The sequence below is a fragment of the Amphibalanus amphitrite genome, unplaced genomic scaffold (assembly GCF_019059575.1).
Source record: "Amphibalanus amphitrite isolate SeventyFive unplaced genomic scaffold, NRLGWU_Aamphi_draft 000273F_arrow, whole genome shotgun sequence".
NCBI lineage: Eukaryota > Metazoa > Arthropoda > Thecostraca > Balanomorpha > Balanidae > Amphibalanus > Amphibalanus amphitrite.
In genome coordinates, this window is record NW_024881768.1 from 181,156 (window position 1) to 199,951 (window position 18,796).

Below are 18,796 nucleotides of genomic sequence, written 5' to 3' on the forward strand. Positions count from 1 at the left end.
AGTTTTGCATAAAATGGGTATTGATTCGATGCAGCTCGTCACAGGGAGTCTAATGGTGGTCTTTTTTTTGCGCTACGGGGTCTAGAATTGCCAAAAATTGAGTTTGAAAATTTGACGTCATCAATTTTGAACGGTTTTTTCGCTATAACTTCGCCAAAAAAAGAGGTATCGATCTCAAATTTGGTAGGTGGATGGAAGGCGGTAAAGACTATCACACATAATCCGTTTTTTGCGAAATTCAAAAAACTTTTTGGATTTTTCGATTATTATATCCAAAAAAATTATTTTTTGATTTTTGGGGGTCAAAACCAAGAAATTTCAAAAATCCGAGATAGCAGTTTTGTAGCCCTGTCAATTTTACAGCTTTTATGTCTTAATCATTTTTCTGTATTTGCAAAGCTATAGGCCTGACAGCTCTTCCCGCAAAACCCTTTTTTGGGTCAAAAACGGCAGAACATGACGTCACTCTGACGTCATTTCCGGCCAACTTATCATAGCCTTTGGAAAAATGTTTGGTCACAATGTGTAAAATTGATGTCCAGGAGGGTACTGAAAGTTTGGTAACGATCGGCGCAGCGGTTCTGGAGATATATCGAAAAGTCTGGAGGGGGGGGGGAGCAAAAAATAGCGGGGCAAAAAATAGCCCCCCCCCCACCAGGTCGCGGGTTAAAAGAGCTCATCGGGATGCACAAGATAGGATATCGATTACCTTGATATTTGACCTGTGCCGTCACAGGGATGTCAAACTACTATGAACGTCAAACCCCTTGAGACCCCACTTTTTTGCGATAATTTTTAAATGCGTCAATTTTCGTGGACAAAATTCTGGCAATGTATGTTTCCGAACCTGCCGAAACTTTTATTACTATGGTATTTTGACGCCAAATGATTATGAAAGGTACTTCTCATTCACTCGTAATGTTAACCCTCGCCGGACCTATTGGTTTTCTACATACGCGCCGGCCGAGGGGGGGGGGGGCGGGTACGACCCCCCCCCTCGCCGTTTCGCCCCTGGTGGAGCTAGCGCGTCGCGGAAAAAACGAGCGTGTGCGCCGTTACGAGACGCAGAGATTGGTACCCGATTTTAAGGTCCTAGGTCAACCGGTGACCTCTGAGGTCAGGTCAAGTTCCCCAGGGTACGGTTCAGTTTTTGGTGAATAACTTCGCAAAAAACGGCCGCAGAGCGCCGATTTTGGCAGCATCGTGTTCGCCTCGCTCAGGCGCGTCGAATGATATACTTTTTGTCCGGGTCAGGTCAACTTGGGGTGTTGACCTCAGGTCAAGGTCAGGTCATCACCCCCAGGTCACGAAGTTGGTCGAAAGAGGTCATGTCGCATATCATTCGATTCGGCAGGCCTTCCTGAGTCCATTGGTGCCTTTCCCGACTCGCTAGCTCAATTTGATCAAGAGTTATTGACGAAAAACTAATTTGACCTTGATGACGTCATAAATGACGTCACGCAAGGTCAACATTGCAAAAGTGACGCATCTAACCTTGCAAGGAGTGCATCAAATCACGATTCTGTGTGCTTGAGATAGTTAGAGATCGTTCCCGGCGCCAGAATAGCAGTTTGAATTTTTCCCCATTGACTTATAATGGTGAGGTCACGAAAATGACCTGACCTCATATGACCTTTAGGAAAAATCCGAGATATACAAGTTGTGGGACTCATAATGGATACTAGATCCTGCAAGTTTCATTTCCCTGTGACATCTCCTCTGGCAGTGAGGGCGTTGCGAAGTTGCGACATCTGAAGACCGTGCAGAGGTTCACTTATGACGTCATAGGTCAGTGACCTGACCTGACCCAAAAATGCGGTTGGTGTCAAAAGATGCGGCTTGGATCAAAGGTCAGGTATGCCAAGTTTCAGCTCTCTATCGCCAGCGTGTTCGGAGCTATCGCGAAAAAACCCTATGGGGGGGGGCGGCACCCGCCCCCCCCCCCCTCGGCCGGCGAGGGTTAAGGTCAATTCAGGCCCGGGCAGAGGCTTGCGCTCGGCCACACTCGAGCCCCGCCACCAGCGCCATCTGCTCTAAATGCCAGCTACCAGCGCCCGCTACCGCTACCAGCTACCGCCCACCATCAAGCCTGAATGGAGCGGGAGACGCGAGTGACCGGTCGCCGGGCAAGAAGCGCCGGAGGGGTAGGGCGGAGCTTAGCGCTGACGTCATTACGTGGCTCCGCCCCATGAGAGCGTAGCCTCTACCCAAACAGCAGATTCGTTCCGTGAAATTTAACATTACGAGTGAATGAGAAGTACCTTTAATAATCGTTTGGCGTCAAAATACCTTAGTAATAAAAGTTTCGGCAGGTTCTGAAACACACATTGCCAGAATATTGTCAACGAGAGTTGACGCATTTAAAAATTATCGCAAAAAAGTGGGGTCTCAAGTGGTTTGACGTCCATAGTAGGTCAAATCAGTCCAGTTTGCAATGACGAGAAGTCGGTCATAAAAATGAAATCTAAGTTTTCAAAATGAATTTGGATATGATGTATAGGTATGATAGATCTCGCATGCTGATAGTCACCTGAGTGGATGATGACCTGTGACGTCACAACAGGGGTCAGCCTCGACCAATCAGAAAACACTTTGATGAATGGTAAGGAGAGGCATGCTAAGCTGTGAATATTCGAGTATTTATGAAGACATGTGATACATATGCATCCACAGAAACCTCCTTCACCATTTTTCTTTGACCTATGACGTCACAGGAAGGTCAAATAAGGTCACATTGTACCGGTTTATAACGAAAAACATTTTTTGCGTAATAGTGACTTTAGTCACGTAAAGGATCATCTTTAGTCAGCAAAATGTTGATAATAATCATAAATATTACTCCTGACTGATTTCAAGCACAAATATCAAAAATATTGTGACGTCATAAGAACAGTCGCTACTTTTTTAGTCATTCCAATCGCTATATGCTATATCTCAAGAAGTTTAGAGATATTTTGTTAATATTTGGCATGTGTAAAGCCAGTATTATGCACAGGGGTTTTCTAACATATATTCCGGTTTTATGAAAATCTCCAAATTTCAAAATATCTCAAGAAATCTCCTAAATGTTGAGTTAGAGAATCCCTAGATCTAGAGATTTTCATATTTTGGAAATTTTGAGATAGCCATTTTGTTTGCCATGCTTGTTTATACCTCCGGTCCAATTTTTGAGCCGCTAAGTTGAAAGCGTGACCTGAGATGACCTGGGACCTAATATTTTCAGGACTTGTGTAAAATTGATGTCCGAAGAGGTACTAATAGTTTCAAGTCGAAATTCGCAGCCGGTTCTCAGTTATCTCCGAAAAACCACAGGGGGGGGGCCTTTGCTCCCCCCCCCAACGGGTCCCGGGTTAATCTGACCTGACATTGACCTGACCTTCACCAGAATAGAGCCTTAACTGGCCTTAAAGGCTGGCTGACCCACATAATTGCATTTGCGATGTAAAATGGACCATGAAACATGTAAAGACTTGCTCAGCTCCATCAGTTCACTCTGTATTGGCTCAAGCCATATCAAGCGAGCGCAATACAAACGAGAGCACCAGACAGCGCAGCGGTCCCCAACTCACTCCGCGCCCAGTCCACCCGGGCCGCCGCCACGACGGCCCCCGGCAAGTAGGCAGCCCGCACCGCACAGACAGCAGCGGGCGGCCAGCTGACCGGCCAGCTGACCGGCCAGCAGCCGGCGGGCGGCAAGCCGCGGACGGCCGACCCGCCGGCGCGGCGAGGGAGGGGAGGGGCGCAGCTCAAAGACCTGACTACACCCGACGCACCGATGCAAAAAACCCCTGGCCGGTCACGAGTCACCAGCCAATGCGACACCCAAGCACATCACAATAGCCAAGTCATCACAATTAACATAACAGGCAGAGTCTCCCCAGTGCTCCTCGCGAGCAGCGCACTCACTACCAGGCCAGCCGCACGGCTCACTCACTGAATAGTCCACAGTTCGAGCGCGACTCTCGAACAGCCCACTACGCACACAACGCACTACGCAAACAGTGCACTACGCGAACAGCGCACTACGCAAACAGCGCACTACGCAAACAGCGCACTACGCGAACAGCGCACTACGCGAACAGCGCACTACGCGAACAGGACACTACACGAACAGCGCGCTACACAAACGCAAAGGCTGTCCCTCCAACGCATCCAACGCACCTCGCGAGCGGCGCTGTCCCTCCAACGCACCTCGCGAGCGGCACACACGCACACAAAAACCTTGCTGCGTCAGTCCCGGGTCGGCACAGGCGTCAGCTCGACTGGCGCGCCGTCCCGCCATGACTGACCCTGGTAGCAGCCAGTCTGCGCGTTGCCGTCGTATCCCTGGCGGCAGCTGCAGATGGCCCGGTGGTTGATGACGTTGCAGTCGGCGTTGTCTCCGCAGTTGCACGGCGAGCGGCACTGGCGGTTCTGGCAGCTCTGCTGGGCCAGGCAGTCGTCGTTGCTCTGGCAGCCTGCCACCGGCGGCTGCTCCGGCTGCGGCACGCACTGGATGAACGGGTTGCCGATGTGGCGCGGCGGGCAGCTGCAGATGGCGCCGTGGTTGCGCACCTCGCAGCGCGCGTTGGGCGCGCACGGGCTGCGCACGTCGCACGGGCTCTGGCAGCGGCTGCTGATGCACGCCTGGTCGAAGCGGCACTGACTGTTGGAGACGCACTCGGGCCGCACGATCGGAGGCTGTGGCGTCGGCGGCTCTGTAAACGAGATGGCCCGGTCAGTCGTCATGCTCTACAATCAGCTACGTTGCAACGGACACTTGAGGCACCTGTTCAAGTCTCCAATGTAAATGTTTGATCGTATTTTATCGGCGATGTGGAGGGTAGACGTTACCAAGCCCGTCAGACACATCCGTTTGAGTGAAGCGGCTCACCTCTCTGGCAGGCGTTGTACTGGCTCTGGACGTAGCCGGGCGGGCAGCGGCACACGGCGCGGTGCTGCTTCGGCTCGCAGATGGCGTTGGCGCCGCACGGGTCCGGTCGGCAGACGGGCATGCAGTTGGCGCGCTGGCACTGCTCGTCCTGACTGCAGTCCGAGTCGACCGTGCACTCGGGCTCAGCCACCACCGGGGTGATGCACAGGCCCGAGCTGTCCAGCATCATGTCGGCCGGGCAGCGGCACACCAGGGTGCGGAACGGCGCCGTGTTCTGCACGGAACAGAGCTGGCCGCCGCGGCACGGGCTGATGCTGGCGCACGGGTCCTGGCAGCGCTCGGCGAGACAGGCCAGGCCCGGCGCGCAGTCCGTGTCCACCACGCACACTGGCGCTGGCACTCGCGGCTCGTCTGAAACGCGCACCGAGCAGGGAGGCCACAGGTCAGACGGCGCAATGGGTAATTTGACTAAAAAAAAATAAACAATCACCATTATAAACTTGTCGAGATAGTTCCGGAACTATGCAGGGACATCACTATATCGTTATTTCGTTCCACGAAGGCGGCGGCACGGCACTCACCCTTGATGCACTGGAAGAAGGCGTTGCCGTTGTAGCCGGGCGGGCACGTGCACTGCGCCTGGTGGTCGTCGGCCGTACAGGTGGCCAAGGAGGCGCACGTTCCGGTGCTGCAGACGGCCACGCACGCACCGCTGCGCGTCTCGCAGCGCTGGTGGTCGGCGCAGTCATCGTTGACGCGGCAGCCGACGTCGACGCAGGCCAGCAGCGGGTTGCCCTGGGTGCCCGGCGGGCAGTAGCACTGGGCGCGGTGCACGGTGACGCGGCACTCTGCGCGCCGGCCGCAGGACGTCGTCTGGCACGGGTCGCGGCAGTTCTCGGAGATGCAGGCGCGGTCGCGCGGGCAGTCGTCGTCGCGCGTGCACTCGGCTGTCGAAGGAGAGACGAGGCGAGGACGGCGGGTCAGCCGCGGCAGGCGTCGGCGCTCCGTTAGTCGGCGTTAGCCTGGGGGCAGAGGAGGTCGCGCGCGCGCCGTGGCGGCGGCGACAAGCGAGGGCGGCCAGCGCCGGCGGAGCACTCACCTGGTCGGCGAGCGGCTCCGTCGGTCGGCTGGCAAGCGTTAGTGGATGGCACCCGTCTCGGCACGGAGGGCAGGAGAGCAGGGGGCGGCGAGGACGGTCGGCAGGACGTGTTAGTGTGCGGCGGCGGCGTCTGGGCCGCGGCGGCGGTACTCACGCCTGTAGCAGCGGCTGAACGGGTCGCCGAGGTAGCCGGCCGGGCAGGTGCAGTACGGCCGGTGGCTGACGGTGCGGCAGTTGGCGTTGGTGCCGCACGGGCTGGAGGTGCGGCACGGGTCCACGCAACGCTGCTGCTGGCACGCCTGGGTGTCGGCGCAGTCCGTGTCCCGCCTGCACTCCGGCTCCGCCTCCGGCACTGCGGACACAACACTCTGTCAGTGTCAGCGAGGAGCACTCCGTCAATGTCAGCGAGGCACACCCGGGCGGGAACCCACACGGCGGCTCCGGCAGACGAGGACCCCGCGGAACTGTGTCTTTCACAGAGAAATCTTAAGATTCGCCGAATGAATTAGAGGTGGTAAATCTGCCGATATGCACTGGAGCTGGGTACCATTTCTCTTGAACATGCTGAAACGGAAGACACCATCACCAGGCTGCCCATCACGCTGTTCCTCGATTAGTATCTACATCGCGGAGTGACGTTACCTGGCGCGCAGCCGACATTGGGGTCCCCTGTGGTGCCGTTGGGACAATAGCAGTAGGGCACGTGCTGGTAGGGCCGGCACGTGGCCGTCTCTGGGCACGAGTTGGCCACGAGACACGGGTTCTGGCACCGCTCGTCCAGGCACGAGTTAATGTCGTTGCAGTCGGCGGCGGCCTGGCACCGGCGGCTGGGTCGAGGCAGGGCTGCGGCGGCCGGGCGGGGCAGACCCCGGTTAGTGGGCGCGGTACAGCGGTGTGCTGCTCCAATTAGTTAGTGGACGCAGTTAGCAGGGAGTGGCTTAGGCGCGTTATGTACACGGTTATGCATTATTAATCAGCCATCTAATGGTTATGTGCATGGTTACTGCGGGGTCGCTAGTATGTAGGTGCAAGCTTCTATTTAGTCGGGGCTAGAAGCGGGAGGGGCAGGTAAAGTCTCAGTTTCTAGCAAATGTGCAATATTGCTAGGTTATAATTATTAATTATTATTATTACTGAGCTAGGTACCGAAATGATCGCTATCTGTGATTGTCCCATTGGCACAACGGGGTGGGTTAGGTTAGTTAGCAGTTAGCATTGAACATAATGGTCAGCAGCGGGCGGGACAGTTTAGCGGGCGTCTGTCACCGAGTTTATTGTCCGCGGTATTACGCAAGGCGCGTTCCGTCTGGCCGTCCGCGGGCCACTTACCCTGGTAACAGCCCGTGTACGGGCTGCCCACGTAGTCGTCCGGACACTCGCACGTGGCGGCGTGGTTGGCCACGCGGCATATGGCGTTGGCCGCGCACGGGTTGGCCACGCGGCACGGGTCGACACAGGCGCGGTTGCGGCAGGCCTCGGACGGCGGACACTCGGAGTTGTCGGTGCAGCCGGGTGCCTCAGTGGGCGCTGCGCGACACAGGACAGCGGTCAGCGGGGCTGGGCAGGACCGGCGCCGACCTGAAATAGGACCGGTCACCACACACGCACACATACGAGCGATAACGCAGCCGTGGCATGTTGTTAACACGAGGATAGATGAGCCTGGAGGATGAAGGAGCCTGAAATAAAGATGCGATGTTAGTGTGATGAACATTCGTAACATAGGTTAACGCAAAGTACCTATCCATATTGTTGTAACAGTATGTTTGATGGTGCCTCACTCTATTTGTATTTTATGTAATTGACGGAACGCATAGTAATTTTATCTCGCGCTAAAACACGCTGATGGAAAATTTGATGTGCAGATTTGGGGAGAATAAAGACAGTCGGTTTTTGGAGAAAGTTAACCGTCTTTTATATTCTATTTATATTTTATATTACAAGCTATTTCGGCATTTTTTCCTTGAATATACGGGTGGTAAAATGGCTCCAAAGAAACGTAAAGCTAACGATGACGAGTATATCGATGCGATCGATGATTATTCCGGCAAGGAAGACGTCGTACGGTGGCTGAACCGAACTGAAATACTGTGCGAGCTGCAGGGCAGTGATATTATGAGGATCCTGCCTCTGAAGTTGAAAGGTGATGCATTCACTGTTTATGCACAGTTGCCAGCGAGAGATCGAACGTCGTACGAGTCGGTGAAGGACGCACTGCAGTCTGCGTTTGCGCCAGATCCCCTTGGGGCGTATGAAGAGTTTGTGGCTCGGAAGCTCAGACCAGGTGAAGCAGTGGATGTTTTCCTGGCAGACCTCCGGCGACTGTCCACACTTTTTGGAGGTGTTTCAGATCGGACCCTTCTGTGCTCTTTTATCTCTGGTCTTCCACTATACGTGCGTGAAGCAATCGGCGCCAGCTATCGAGTGCAGGACCTGAGCATCGAGAGCGCCTTGAGCAGTGCCCGACGGGCCGTGAAGAATGACCCGGCGATGGCAGCCGCGGCGGCAGGAGAGCGCCTCACGCGGGCACAGAGAAACAATCACGAAACGACGGCTGAGCCATCTAGAGCTGCGAGACGTGTGACAAGACGGTGCTGGGTGTGCGGCGAACCCAACCATTTGGCGTCTCGGTGCCCCGTCCGTTCGGGAAACGGCGTGGGAGATGGTGTGTCAGCGCCGGCGTCATCTCCCGCGCAGTGACGGGTGGCGCTCTGCCGGTCGTAGACCTGACTGTTGACGGGCACAGGTGCCGAGCTCTGGTGGATTCTGGCTGCACAGAGAACCTGGTTTACAAGTCTGTGTGTGAGGCGTGGCGGCCTCAGAGAACAGCGGTAACGTCGATGAGTGGAGACCCGTTTTTCTCCAGTGGGGTTGGAACTGTGCAGCTGAGAACGTGTTCCGGGCAGTCGGCGAATGTTTCTGTGCTGGTTCTTGATGACAAACCGATGGGTGTCGAGATGGTACTCGGAGTGCCCGCCATCTCGGCTCTGGGTGGCGATGATTGCATCCCCCTCTGATGTCAAGTTCTGTGGGAAGCCGACTACGCCGCCCACTCCACCAGGCCTTGAAGATGAATTGGTGGTGGACACGCCCGATTTCTCAGTACGGTTTGATGCCGACCAACGAGCGTGGACGATGTCGTGTAAGTGGGAAGATGGAGCTGAGCCAGCCAGTCTATCCAGCAGTGTGCCTGAGTATGCCATGTCAGCAGAAGCCAGGCAGGAATTTGAAGCCGAACTTCAGACTTGGATAGACAATGGATGGCTAATTCCATACGATCAGTCCGTCTATGGCCCTCCCCGTGGACTGTTGCCGCTGATGGCTGTGGAGCAGGGCAGTAAGTGCATCCCTCTGCTGCATTCTTCCAGAATCTTTCTGTCTTTGATAATAAACATTGTGTGTGTGTGTGTGTGTGTGTGTGTGCAAGGTGCGACCCTGTCTGGACTACCGTCAGTTGAACAGCCACGTACCTGCGCACACAGCAGAGGCCGACGTCTGCACAGACACGCTGCGGAGGTGGCGCCGCCACGGTAAGAATCTCGCCGTGGTGGATTTGAAGCGAGCTTACCTGCAGATTCGCACAGACCAGCGCCTTTGGCCATTTCAGACCGTGATTGTCGGCGGACGGCGTTATGCGTTGACGAGGGTCGGGTCCGGATTGAACGTGGCCCCGCTGATGATGAAGAAGGTGGTGCAAGCGGTCCTCAGCCAAGACGCCGATGTGGAGCGCGCCACAATACCTACCGTATGTGGACGACCTGTGTGTCGATGAGGACATTGTTACGGCCGATCGTGTAGTGGAGCACTTCTTTAAGTACGGCCTGGAGTGCAAGCCTCCAGCGAGAGTCCAGGACGGAGCACGGCTGCTGGGCCTGCGGGTTGGTGTCGCAGGAGACGGTGATCTCCACTGGACTCGGGATAACGCAGTCGGTGCCCCTCCTGACGTCATGACACGCCGCACTGTGTTCTCCTGGTGCGGACGTCTGGTGGCGCACATGCCAGTGTGCGGCTGGCTGAGGCCGGCAGCGGCCTGGCTGAAACGTCGAGTCAATGCTGTGACTCACCACTGGGACGATGTTACCGACGATCCAGAGCTGCGCGAGCAGATGATGTACGTGGCTGAGCGGATGGTGAAGGATGATCCAGCGCGAGGTCACTGGCACGTCAGTGGAGACAGTGCTGTCGTGTGGACGGACGCCTCCTCTGTGGCGGCGGGAATCGCTCTGGAGACGCAAGATGGAAACATCATCGAAGACGGATGCTGGCTTCGAAAGGATGAGACGACTCACATAAATATGGCAGAGCTCGATGCCGCCCTGCGAGGCATCAATCTAGCTATCGCCTGGGGCATGCGAGTCATCGAGCTGAAAACGGACTCGGCCACTGTTCATCGCTGGCTCGACGATGCATTAACCCGCGCCCTGGTGTGGGTCTGAGCCACCTTCGCCCTGGTGGGGGGGGGGGGCCAAAATGACCCCCCCCGTCTAACTCGAAAACGAAGAGGGCTAGGAAGACGCGGAAAAAAGCAAACGAAAGCCCATAACAAGTACGTTCGAAAGTATTTCGGTCATTTTTTCGCTAAGGTCAATATTGAGGTCGCTAGAGGTCATCATAGGTCAAATTTCAGTGTTTTCGGTGTTGCCGGACATATTCCGCTGTAGCTCGGAAACTAGAAGAGCTAGAGAGCCGCGGAAAAAAGCAATCGATAGCTCTTTTCAAGCTCTTTCGCCAAGGTTCGTCAGATTTGACCTCAGCTCAACGGTTTGGCCTACAGAGGTCATGCAAGGTCAACTTGGCAAATTTCGTTGAAAATGTTTTTAACTATAGCATGCATTCACGAGAAAATAGAGAAACGATTCATGCACCATCGTGCTTGGCTCGTCGAGACGCGTCGAATGATATATAGTTTGACCTCGAAAGGTCATTTTGAAAATTTGACCTCAGGTCAAGGTCATGACCTTACCGAAATAGGTCATGCTGCATATCATTCGATCCGCATTGACGAGACAAACACGATAAACGTCGAACGGAGTCTCTATCTCTATTCAATAACAAGTAAGTGCAGAAAAACCGCTGGTGACCTCTGGTGACCAGGGAGATGACCTAGCGTGACCTCAGCGAGGTCACAAGCAAATGGTTTCACATGGGCTGTGATTTGCTGACCCAAGACACTTCAATAACGAAATATAGGAACAATCACGCCCGATTTAGCTGAAAAACAACTACTTTTCGATTCTCCCATTGACTTATAATGGGGAGCAGCGATGACCTGACCTGACCTTAGGTCACATTTATAAAAAATCCGAGATAGCCATTTTGTAGAGCTGGGTGACATCTTCAAGTACTGTAAATTTTACATCGATCGGATAAAAGCTGTGCCTTTGAGAGAGCTTTGAACTTTTTTAGAGGTGGTGTCAGTTTTGGTGACCTTGTGACCTGACCTGACCTGACCCGAACCCCCCAAAAAAGGACATGATGTAAAAATGTTGAATAAACAGCTATACAAAGTTTCAGGGCGCTAACTCAAGTGGTTTCTGAGTTATCGCTGAAAAACCACAGGGGGGGGGCCAAAATGCCCCCCCCCCCCCACCAGGGCGAAGGTTAAGTAGCCGAGCACGTCTCCGCACTAAGGCCCACGGGGAAATGCTGATACGGCGCCGAGTCGACATAGTCAAGCAGTTGGTGGCCGAATTCAACCTGCATCTGACAGTGACTCTGGTGAAGTCGGCGGACAACAAAGCGAACTGCCTCAGCCGGGTTCCCGCTCAGTGGCTGCGCGGTCCACTGAACGGAGAGTCCGCTGGGACGTGTGGTGCTGCGGTGAATGCTGAGTGCACCAGCGGTGATGAAGATAGCTCCAGCACGAGCGGTGATGGCGGCGATGGCGTCGGGGCAGATGGGACCGAGGACGAAGAAAGAGGACGGCGAGCAGCGGTTCGCGAGGTGCACACCCGCGCAGGCCATCCTGGAGTACGGAGAACGCTGTTCTTCGCTCGGCGCGAGATTTCTCCGAACATTACGAGGAGTGAGGCGCGTGCTGTCGTGTCCCACTGTGACGCATGTAGGTCTATCGACCCAGCACCAGTTACATAAGTGGAAGCCTGGGAAGCTGGAGGTGAACGAGTCCTGGACTAGGCTGGCGATTGACGTCACGCACCACCAGCGCAGTCTGTACCTGTCGGTGGTCGACTGCGGTCCTTCGAGGTTCAGTTTGTGGAGATTGCTTCGAAGGGCAGATTCAGCGCACGTCATTGAAGAGCTGCATCGAATTTTCAATGAACGTGGAGCTCCAGAAGAGATCCTGGCGGATAATGATACCGCCTTTCGCAGTCGGGCGTTTGCAGTGTTCGCGGCAAAGTGGAAAATTCGGCTGAGGTTCCGCGCCGTCTACCGCCCAAGTGGAAATGGTGTGGTAGAGAGGAATCATCGGACCGTGAAGGTCATAGCCGCAAGAACAGGGTGCACCGTTGGCGATGCCGTGCATCTTTACAACGTAACACCTCAGGACGGACAGAGCTCGGCTACGACACCAGCCGGACAGATCTACCGGTACTCGGTCAGGGACAGCGTGAGGACAGTCACTGGCACTGGTGGTGATCCAGCGGACGGCAGCGGTCCGGAGGGCACGGACAGCGCCTACACTGTCGGGGACGCCGTGTGGGTCCGACAGCCTGGATCACGCTGTGGTGATAGGTCGCAGCCGGGTGTTGTTACCAGGGTGCCGTCACTTCATATTGTGGAAGTGGACGGGACCTCATGGCACGTTGGTGATGTTCGGCACCGCAGTGAGAGTGACCCTTGAAGGTCAGGGGGTGGTGTTTGATGGTGCCTCACTCTATTTGTATTTTATGTAATTGACGGAACGCATCCGTCTTTTATATTCTATTTATATTTTATATTACACAGTAGTAATAATGTTAGCCAAGCGGTCCATAACACTCACACATTCACAGAAGGATAATGGGTGGGACTGAGGACCCTGTAATAGAAGCACACGTCAGCTGGTCATATGCGAGCAGGCAGGATATGGTGACAAGGATGAAGGTTCGTTAATCGTTACTGATGTCGCGTTGTTAGCGTGTTAAGCATCTGTGAACATACAGACACGCACGGTTAATTACCCATAGATGACAGCATTCGGGGTGCTGCCGACACATTTTCGCACATTTTACGTAACACAAGGTCCCCGTATGGCCCCTGCTCATTGCAATTGGCTCTCGGAATCCCAAAACAAGTTCCGTTGCGGTTGAGCTAATTAGCAAGATAATCTGAGCCGCTGATGGTGGTTCGAGCCAGCGTCGGCGGTTGGGAAAGGGAGGGGGGACTCACGGGGTCGGCACTCGACGTCTGGGTCGCCGATGAAGCCTGGCAGGCAATGACAGAGCATGGTCCTCGCCGGCAGGCTGTCCACCACGCGGCACTCGGCGTTCAGGCCGCACGGCTGGATGGCCTGGCACGGGTTGACGCACCGGTGGCCCATGCACGCGTGCCGCGACGGACACTCGGCGTCGGTGGTGCACTCGTGGCGCGGCTCGTCCGGAACTGCGGGCGGCCAGAGACGGCGTCAGAGACATTCACCAGCACTGCGTCAGTTCCGGGCCATCGGCAGTGGTAAGTACTCGGTGTTATATTTATTTAACGATGTTCACATGAATGTTTCGATGAGGAAATTTGCGGCAATTTACACCCATTGCGTATCTGACTTTGTTTAAAGTTATGCTCCTAGGGAAACGACGAGATGTCATGTCACTTACCGAATAAGTCAAAGATAGTGAACGGTGCGTATGGCAACCTACCCTCAAGCGGCAGTTGACGTTTGATCGCCACGTCTGTCGTTCGCACTCACCGGGGCTGCAGGAGACGGTCGGTTCGCCCGTGTACCCGGGCGGGCAGCTGCAGCTGGCGCGGTGGTTGATGGCGCGACACTCGGCCAGACGGCCGCAGGCGTCCGTGCACACGGGCACGCACCGCTCGTCGCGGCAGGCGTGCGAGAACGGACACTGCTGGTCGGAGGTGCACTCGGGCTGCCGGCAGCCGGTGTACGGGTCGCCCAGCGTGCCCGGCAGACACTCGCAGCGCGCCTGGTGGTTGAAGGCGCGGCAGCGCGCGTTGGCGCCGCAGCTCTGGAAGGCGCACACGTCCTGACACTGGCGGTTGATGCACGCCTCTGTGGACGGGCAGTCCGAGTTGGAGCGGCAGCCGAGCTCATAGCAGAGCACGTTCGGGTTTCCGGTCATGCTGTCCGGGCAGGAGCACACCTGGCGGTGACGGATCACGCGGCAGACGGCATTGCTGGCGCACACGCTCGGGTAGAGCGCGCACGGGTTCTGGCAGCGCTCGCTGATGCAGGACTGCGTGAGTGAACAGTCGTCGTCCTCCTCACACTCGGGCTTGACGCTGGGCACCACGACAGGCGCCTGGGACCGTTCGCGGCACTGCACGTGCGGGTTGCCCTCGAGCGGCTGCGGGCACGAGCACTGCGCCCGGTGGTTGTACACGTCGCAGACGGCGGCCACGCCGCAGCGGCCGATGCACGGATTGACGCAGTGCAGGTTCACGCAGGCCATGGTATTGGAGCAGTCCGAGTCGGCCGTGCACTCTGGCTTGCATTCGACGTACGGAGAGCCGAACAGGCCGGGCGGGCACGAGCAGACGGCAGTGGTGCCGCTCACCCGACAGATGGCACCGCGGCCGCACGGCGACGGGTTGCACGGGTCGGGCGGTGCACCTGAAGGGCAGGCAAAACCGTTTGTCATACAGGTCTGTGCCTGTGATTCAATACGCACGATAGATTTTAATAGCGCAACGATGTACGACCCAATTTGATAAACGAGTATTTTTTTTTTAATGAATAAGCGTCGTTTCCCTTGTAACTAGCCGACGACGTGAACAATGGCTACATACAGTAAAACAGTATGTTTAAACATTATCAGATACTTATGCGAGATGGTAGTGTCGGACGTGGTACTCACTTGGCGCCAGGTGACACATGCGGTAAGGGTCTCCGATGTGACCCTGCGGGCAGACGCACGAGGCGATGTGGTTGACCACCTGGCAGTCGGCGTTGAGGCCGCAGTTGCACGGGTCGCGGCACTTCTGGCCGATGCAGGCCAGCTGTGGTGCACACTCTGAGTTGAGCACGCACTCGGGCCGGCATCCGACGTACGGGTCGCCCTGGTACTCTGGCAGGCAGACGCAGGCGGCGGCCGTGCCGCGCCGCTTGCAGACGGCGTTGTCGCCGCACGGTGACGGCTGGCACGGGTCGCGCGGCTGCTCGGGCACCGGCGGCGGTGTGGCCGGCACCGGTCGGCACCCGCTCGGCTGGTACGGGTCTCCCTGGTACCCCGGCGGGCAGCGGCAGCGCGGACGGTGGCCGAACACCTCGCAGATGGCGCCGCGCCCGCAGGTGCCCGGGCACGGGTCGCGGCACTTCTGACGCTGGCAGCTAAGTGTGTTGGTGCAGTCCGAGTCCGACAAGCACTCGGGCCGGCAGCTGACGTACGGGTTGCCCTGGTACTCGGGCAGACACGTGCACACAGCCACGCCGTTGTGGTTGCGGCAGCGAGCGTTCTCGGCGCATGGAGACGGGAAGCACGGGTCCTGCGGCCGCGGCGCCGGCGCTGAAACAGACACGAAGCCAGGTCAGCGCTCTGTCTGTCGGTGGGCTCCATGCAGCGTGCATTCAAGGCAGACACACATGCAGGCACGATGCTCGGCACAGTGTGTACCGACATGCTGGCAGTAAACATGAACAAACACTGGTGACAGAGCATGCAAACTTTGACGTGCAAACATTTTACAGGCATGCTAGAATACAAGGCCGAGCCGGCTTGTGACCGGTCCGGCGACGACCGGCAGAGATGATCGGCGCTGGACGGCGTCGGCGGGTGCTTACTGGAGGCGGGCACCGGCGCGCAGTAGCGCACCGGGTTGCCGGTGGTGCCTGCCGGACAGTGGCAGCGGGGCACGTGGTTGATGACGTCGCAGCGCGCCCCGGTGCCGCAGCTGCCTGGGCACGGGTCGACGCAGCGGAAGCCGATGCAGGCCAGGTGGCGTGCGCACTCTGCGTTGGTGGAGCACTCGCGGCGCGGCTGCTCCGGCTCGGCCGGGATGCACAGTGCCACGTTGTTCACCACGCGGCACGTGGCGTCGTCATCGTCATCTCCGCATGGGTTCGGGTCGCACGGGTCATTCTCCTGAGGTGCTTCTGCAGAGGGAACGCGCACGATGATGTAAGAACCGGAGAGAGCGGTGAAGTGTGTCTCGTGTCATTCTACTTATTGACCTCACCGCCGAGCATAAAATTAAGGAAATGAGCACTGAAATTTAACCCGCGCACCGACGGGGGGCGGATATCCGCCCCCCCCCCTGAGGTTTTTCGCGAATAGCGGGAAAACCGCGGCGCGTAGCGCCGCGAAATTTGGTATGACTATAACCTCATCAATTTTACACATGGTGTGCAAGTTTGAACCTCCTACCTTTTAAGGTCAGGTCACCAGGTCACTTTGAATGACCCAACCTCAAGTCACTTTTTTGCAACTTTGTCACCGTGCCAGAGCTACAGCAGATGTCGGAGGCCTTTGAAAGTCGCAGGATATTATTAGGTCATTAGTAGCTACAATTTGTATATCTCGGAATTTTGATATCGGTGACCTAAGGTCAGGTCAATTTCGCGACCTCCCCATTATAAGTCAATGGGGGAAAAATCAACTCCCTGTTTTTACCACTAAAACGGGTCGGAATGGCCCCATATACCATACATGACTTCATATACGATCAAACTTCACTACCTTGAGGTCTGTTTTGCTGTTGGGCAGCTGTGAGGTCATGTGACGTCATCAAAGGTCACCAAAGGTTTTTGGCCAATAACTCCGTACAGGAACAAGATACAGACGCGTGGATGGTCTCATTGTGTTCAGCTCGTCAAGACGCATCGAATGATATACATGATGACCTCGAGGTCACGTGACCTGAGGTCAACCTTTGACCTTGACCTTTCGAGGTCAACATATATATCATTCGATGCGGATTGACGAGAGGATCACGATGATGCCCTTAGTTTGTTCCTATCTTGACTAATTCGAAAGTTATTCGAGAAAAACTCTCTCCATATCTAGCGCCGCCATTTTGACTTTTTCGACCCCTGTGACGTCATCTTTGACCTGACCTGAAAATGACCTTTGTAAAAATTGTAGATCTTGGCCGTGCGTATCCGATGCCGTTTACCGCTTGTCGCTATCTTGCTTCGTTCTCGAGATCTCAGGGGGGGGGGCGGTCATCCGCCCCCCCCCCCCGTCGGTACTAAGTTGGCGCAGACCCCCGTCGGTGCGCGGGTTAATCATGTTCATTGTGAATATTTTTGTATAGCAAATCAATGAAACAGATCATCAAGGTTCAAAATTACCGATCCGCTAGAGCATAAACAGACACAGTGACAAGTTCCCTAAACTCACCCGGTCTCGGATAGCATCCTCGGAACGGATCGCCAATATAGCCGGGCAGGCACGTGCAGATGGGGTTGTGGGCGCGCACCACACACTGTGTGAAGGCGCCGCACGTGCCCGGGCACGGGTCGATACACTTCTCTCGGACGCAAGTCTCGTCGAACGGACAGTCGGATAGCGTGCGACACTCGGGCCGGCAGCCGACCGTCGGATCGCCAAGGTAGTCGGGCGGACACGCGCACACGCCCACGCCGTTGACGGCACGGCACGTGGCGTACGTGCCGCACGGGCTCGGAAAGCACGGGTCGCGCACCAGCGGGGGTGCAGCCGGCTTCGAGGCTGCAAGTGATGATAAAAAATATATGAATGCACGGGGAAAACTGGGGATGTGGAGATATGTCAACGAAGGAATAATACTAATGGCGTCATTGCAAAATTTAGCATAAATGTAGCTAAAATCATTGGTTGTCCAACAGGCAACTAACATAGTTGATCCACGAATACTTACTCGACGGGACCGGGTAGCAGCTGGAGAATCCGTTGCCGGTGTAGCCCGCAGGACACGAGCACATCGGGACGTGGTTGATAACACGGCAGTCGGCGTTGGGACCGCACATTCCCGGGCACGGGTCGCGACACTTGCGGTTGGAGCAGTGCTTGTCGCGCGCACAGTCATCGTCCAGGACACACTCTAGCCGACAGCCCGAGTACGGGTCTCCGAAGTACTCGTCCTGGCAGGAGCAGACGGCGACACCGTTCTTCTCCCGGCAGTAGGCGTTGGCTCCGCATGGCGACGGGTTGCATGGGTTGCCCACCACCGGCTGGCGCGGCGGCAGCGTCGTTGGTACCGGACGGCACGCGACGAACGGATCGCCCGTGTAGCCGGCCACGCACAGACAGAGCGGCGCGTGGTTCTGCATGCGGCACTCGCTATTGACGCCGCATACGCCGATGCACGGGTCGACGCACTTCTGCGAGACGCAGGCCTGGTAGCTGGGGCAATCGGAGCTGACCACACACTCTGGCCGGCAGTTGGGTGGCGCTCCCAGGTACTCCGGCAGACACGAGCATGTCGGACGACCATTTACCTCCTGGCACTGCGAGTTGGGCCCGCATGGGTTCGGGAAGCAGCCCTGTTTCGGCGTTTCCTCTGTGAAAATAGAAAGCAGTAGTCAGAGACCAGCACGATACGTAGTCTGTTGGTATTGTTGTCACGGTGAGCACCTATGATGCTAACAGTTTAGTAAGCTACTTCTAGTGAAACGCATAGAGCTTATTTTAATATTTTTTGGAAAGCTTACAAAAACATTATTTCCATTTTAAGCAAAAGAGGTTGATATAAATCAACAGCAAATGGTAGGAAGTCAAAGCAAAGAACTT

The 18,796-nt window shown here is 55.9% G+C and overlaps 1 protein-coding gene across 1 annotated transcript; it reads right to left on the minus strand.

Annotated features, from left to right (window-relative positions):
- Window positions 1-4,230: 4,230 nt before the first annotated feature.
- LOC122387081 (neurogenic locus notch homolog protein 1-like) lies at window positions 4,231-16,272 on the minus strand. Its single transcript, XM_043376914.1, has 13 exons — window positions 16,263-16,272; window positions 15,868-16,179; window positions 14,945-15,592; window positions 13,819-14,700; window positions 13,302-13,514; window positions 10,037-10,091; window positions 9,717-9,911; window positions 9,443-9,480; window positions 7,302-7,499; window positions 6,127-6,324; window positions 5,455-5,820; window positions 4,874-5,284; window positions 4,231-4,697 (listed from the first exon to the last, which is right to left on the minus strand). The coding sequence occupies exons 1-13, from the start codon at window positions 16,270-16,272 to the stop codon at window positions 4,231-4,233; spliced, it is 3,993 nt and encodes a 1,330-aa protein (XP_043232849.1).
- Between the last annotated feature and the right edge of the window lie 2,524 nt (window positions 16,273-18,796).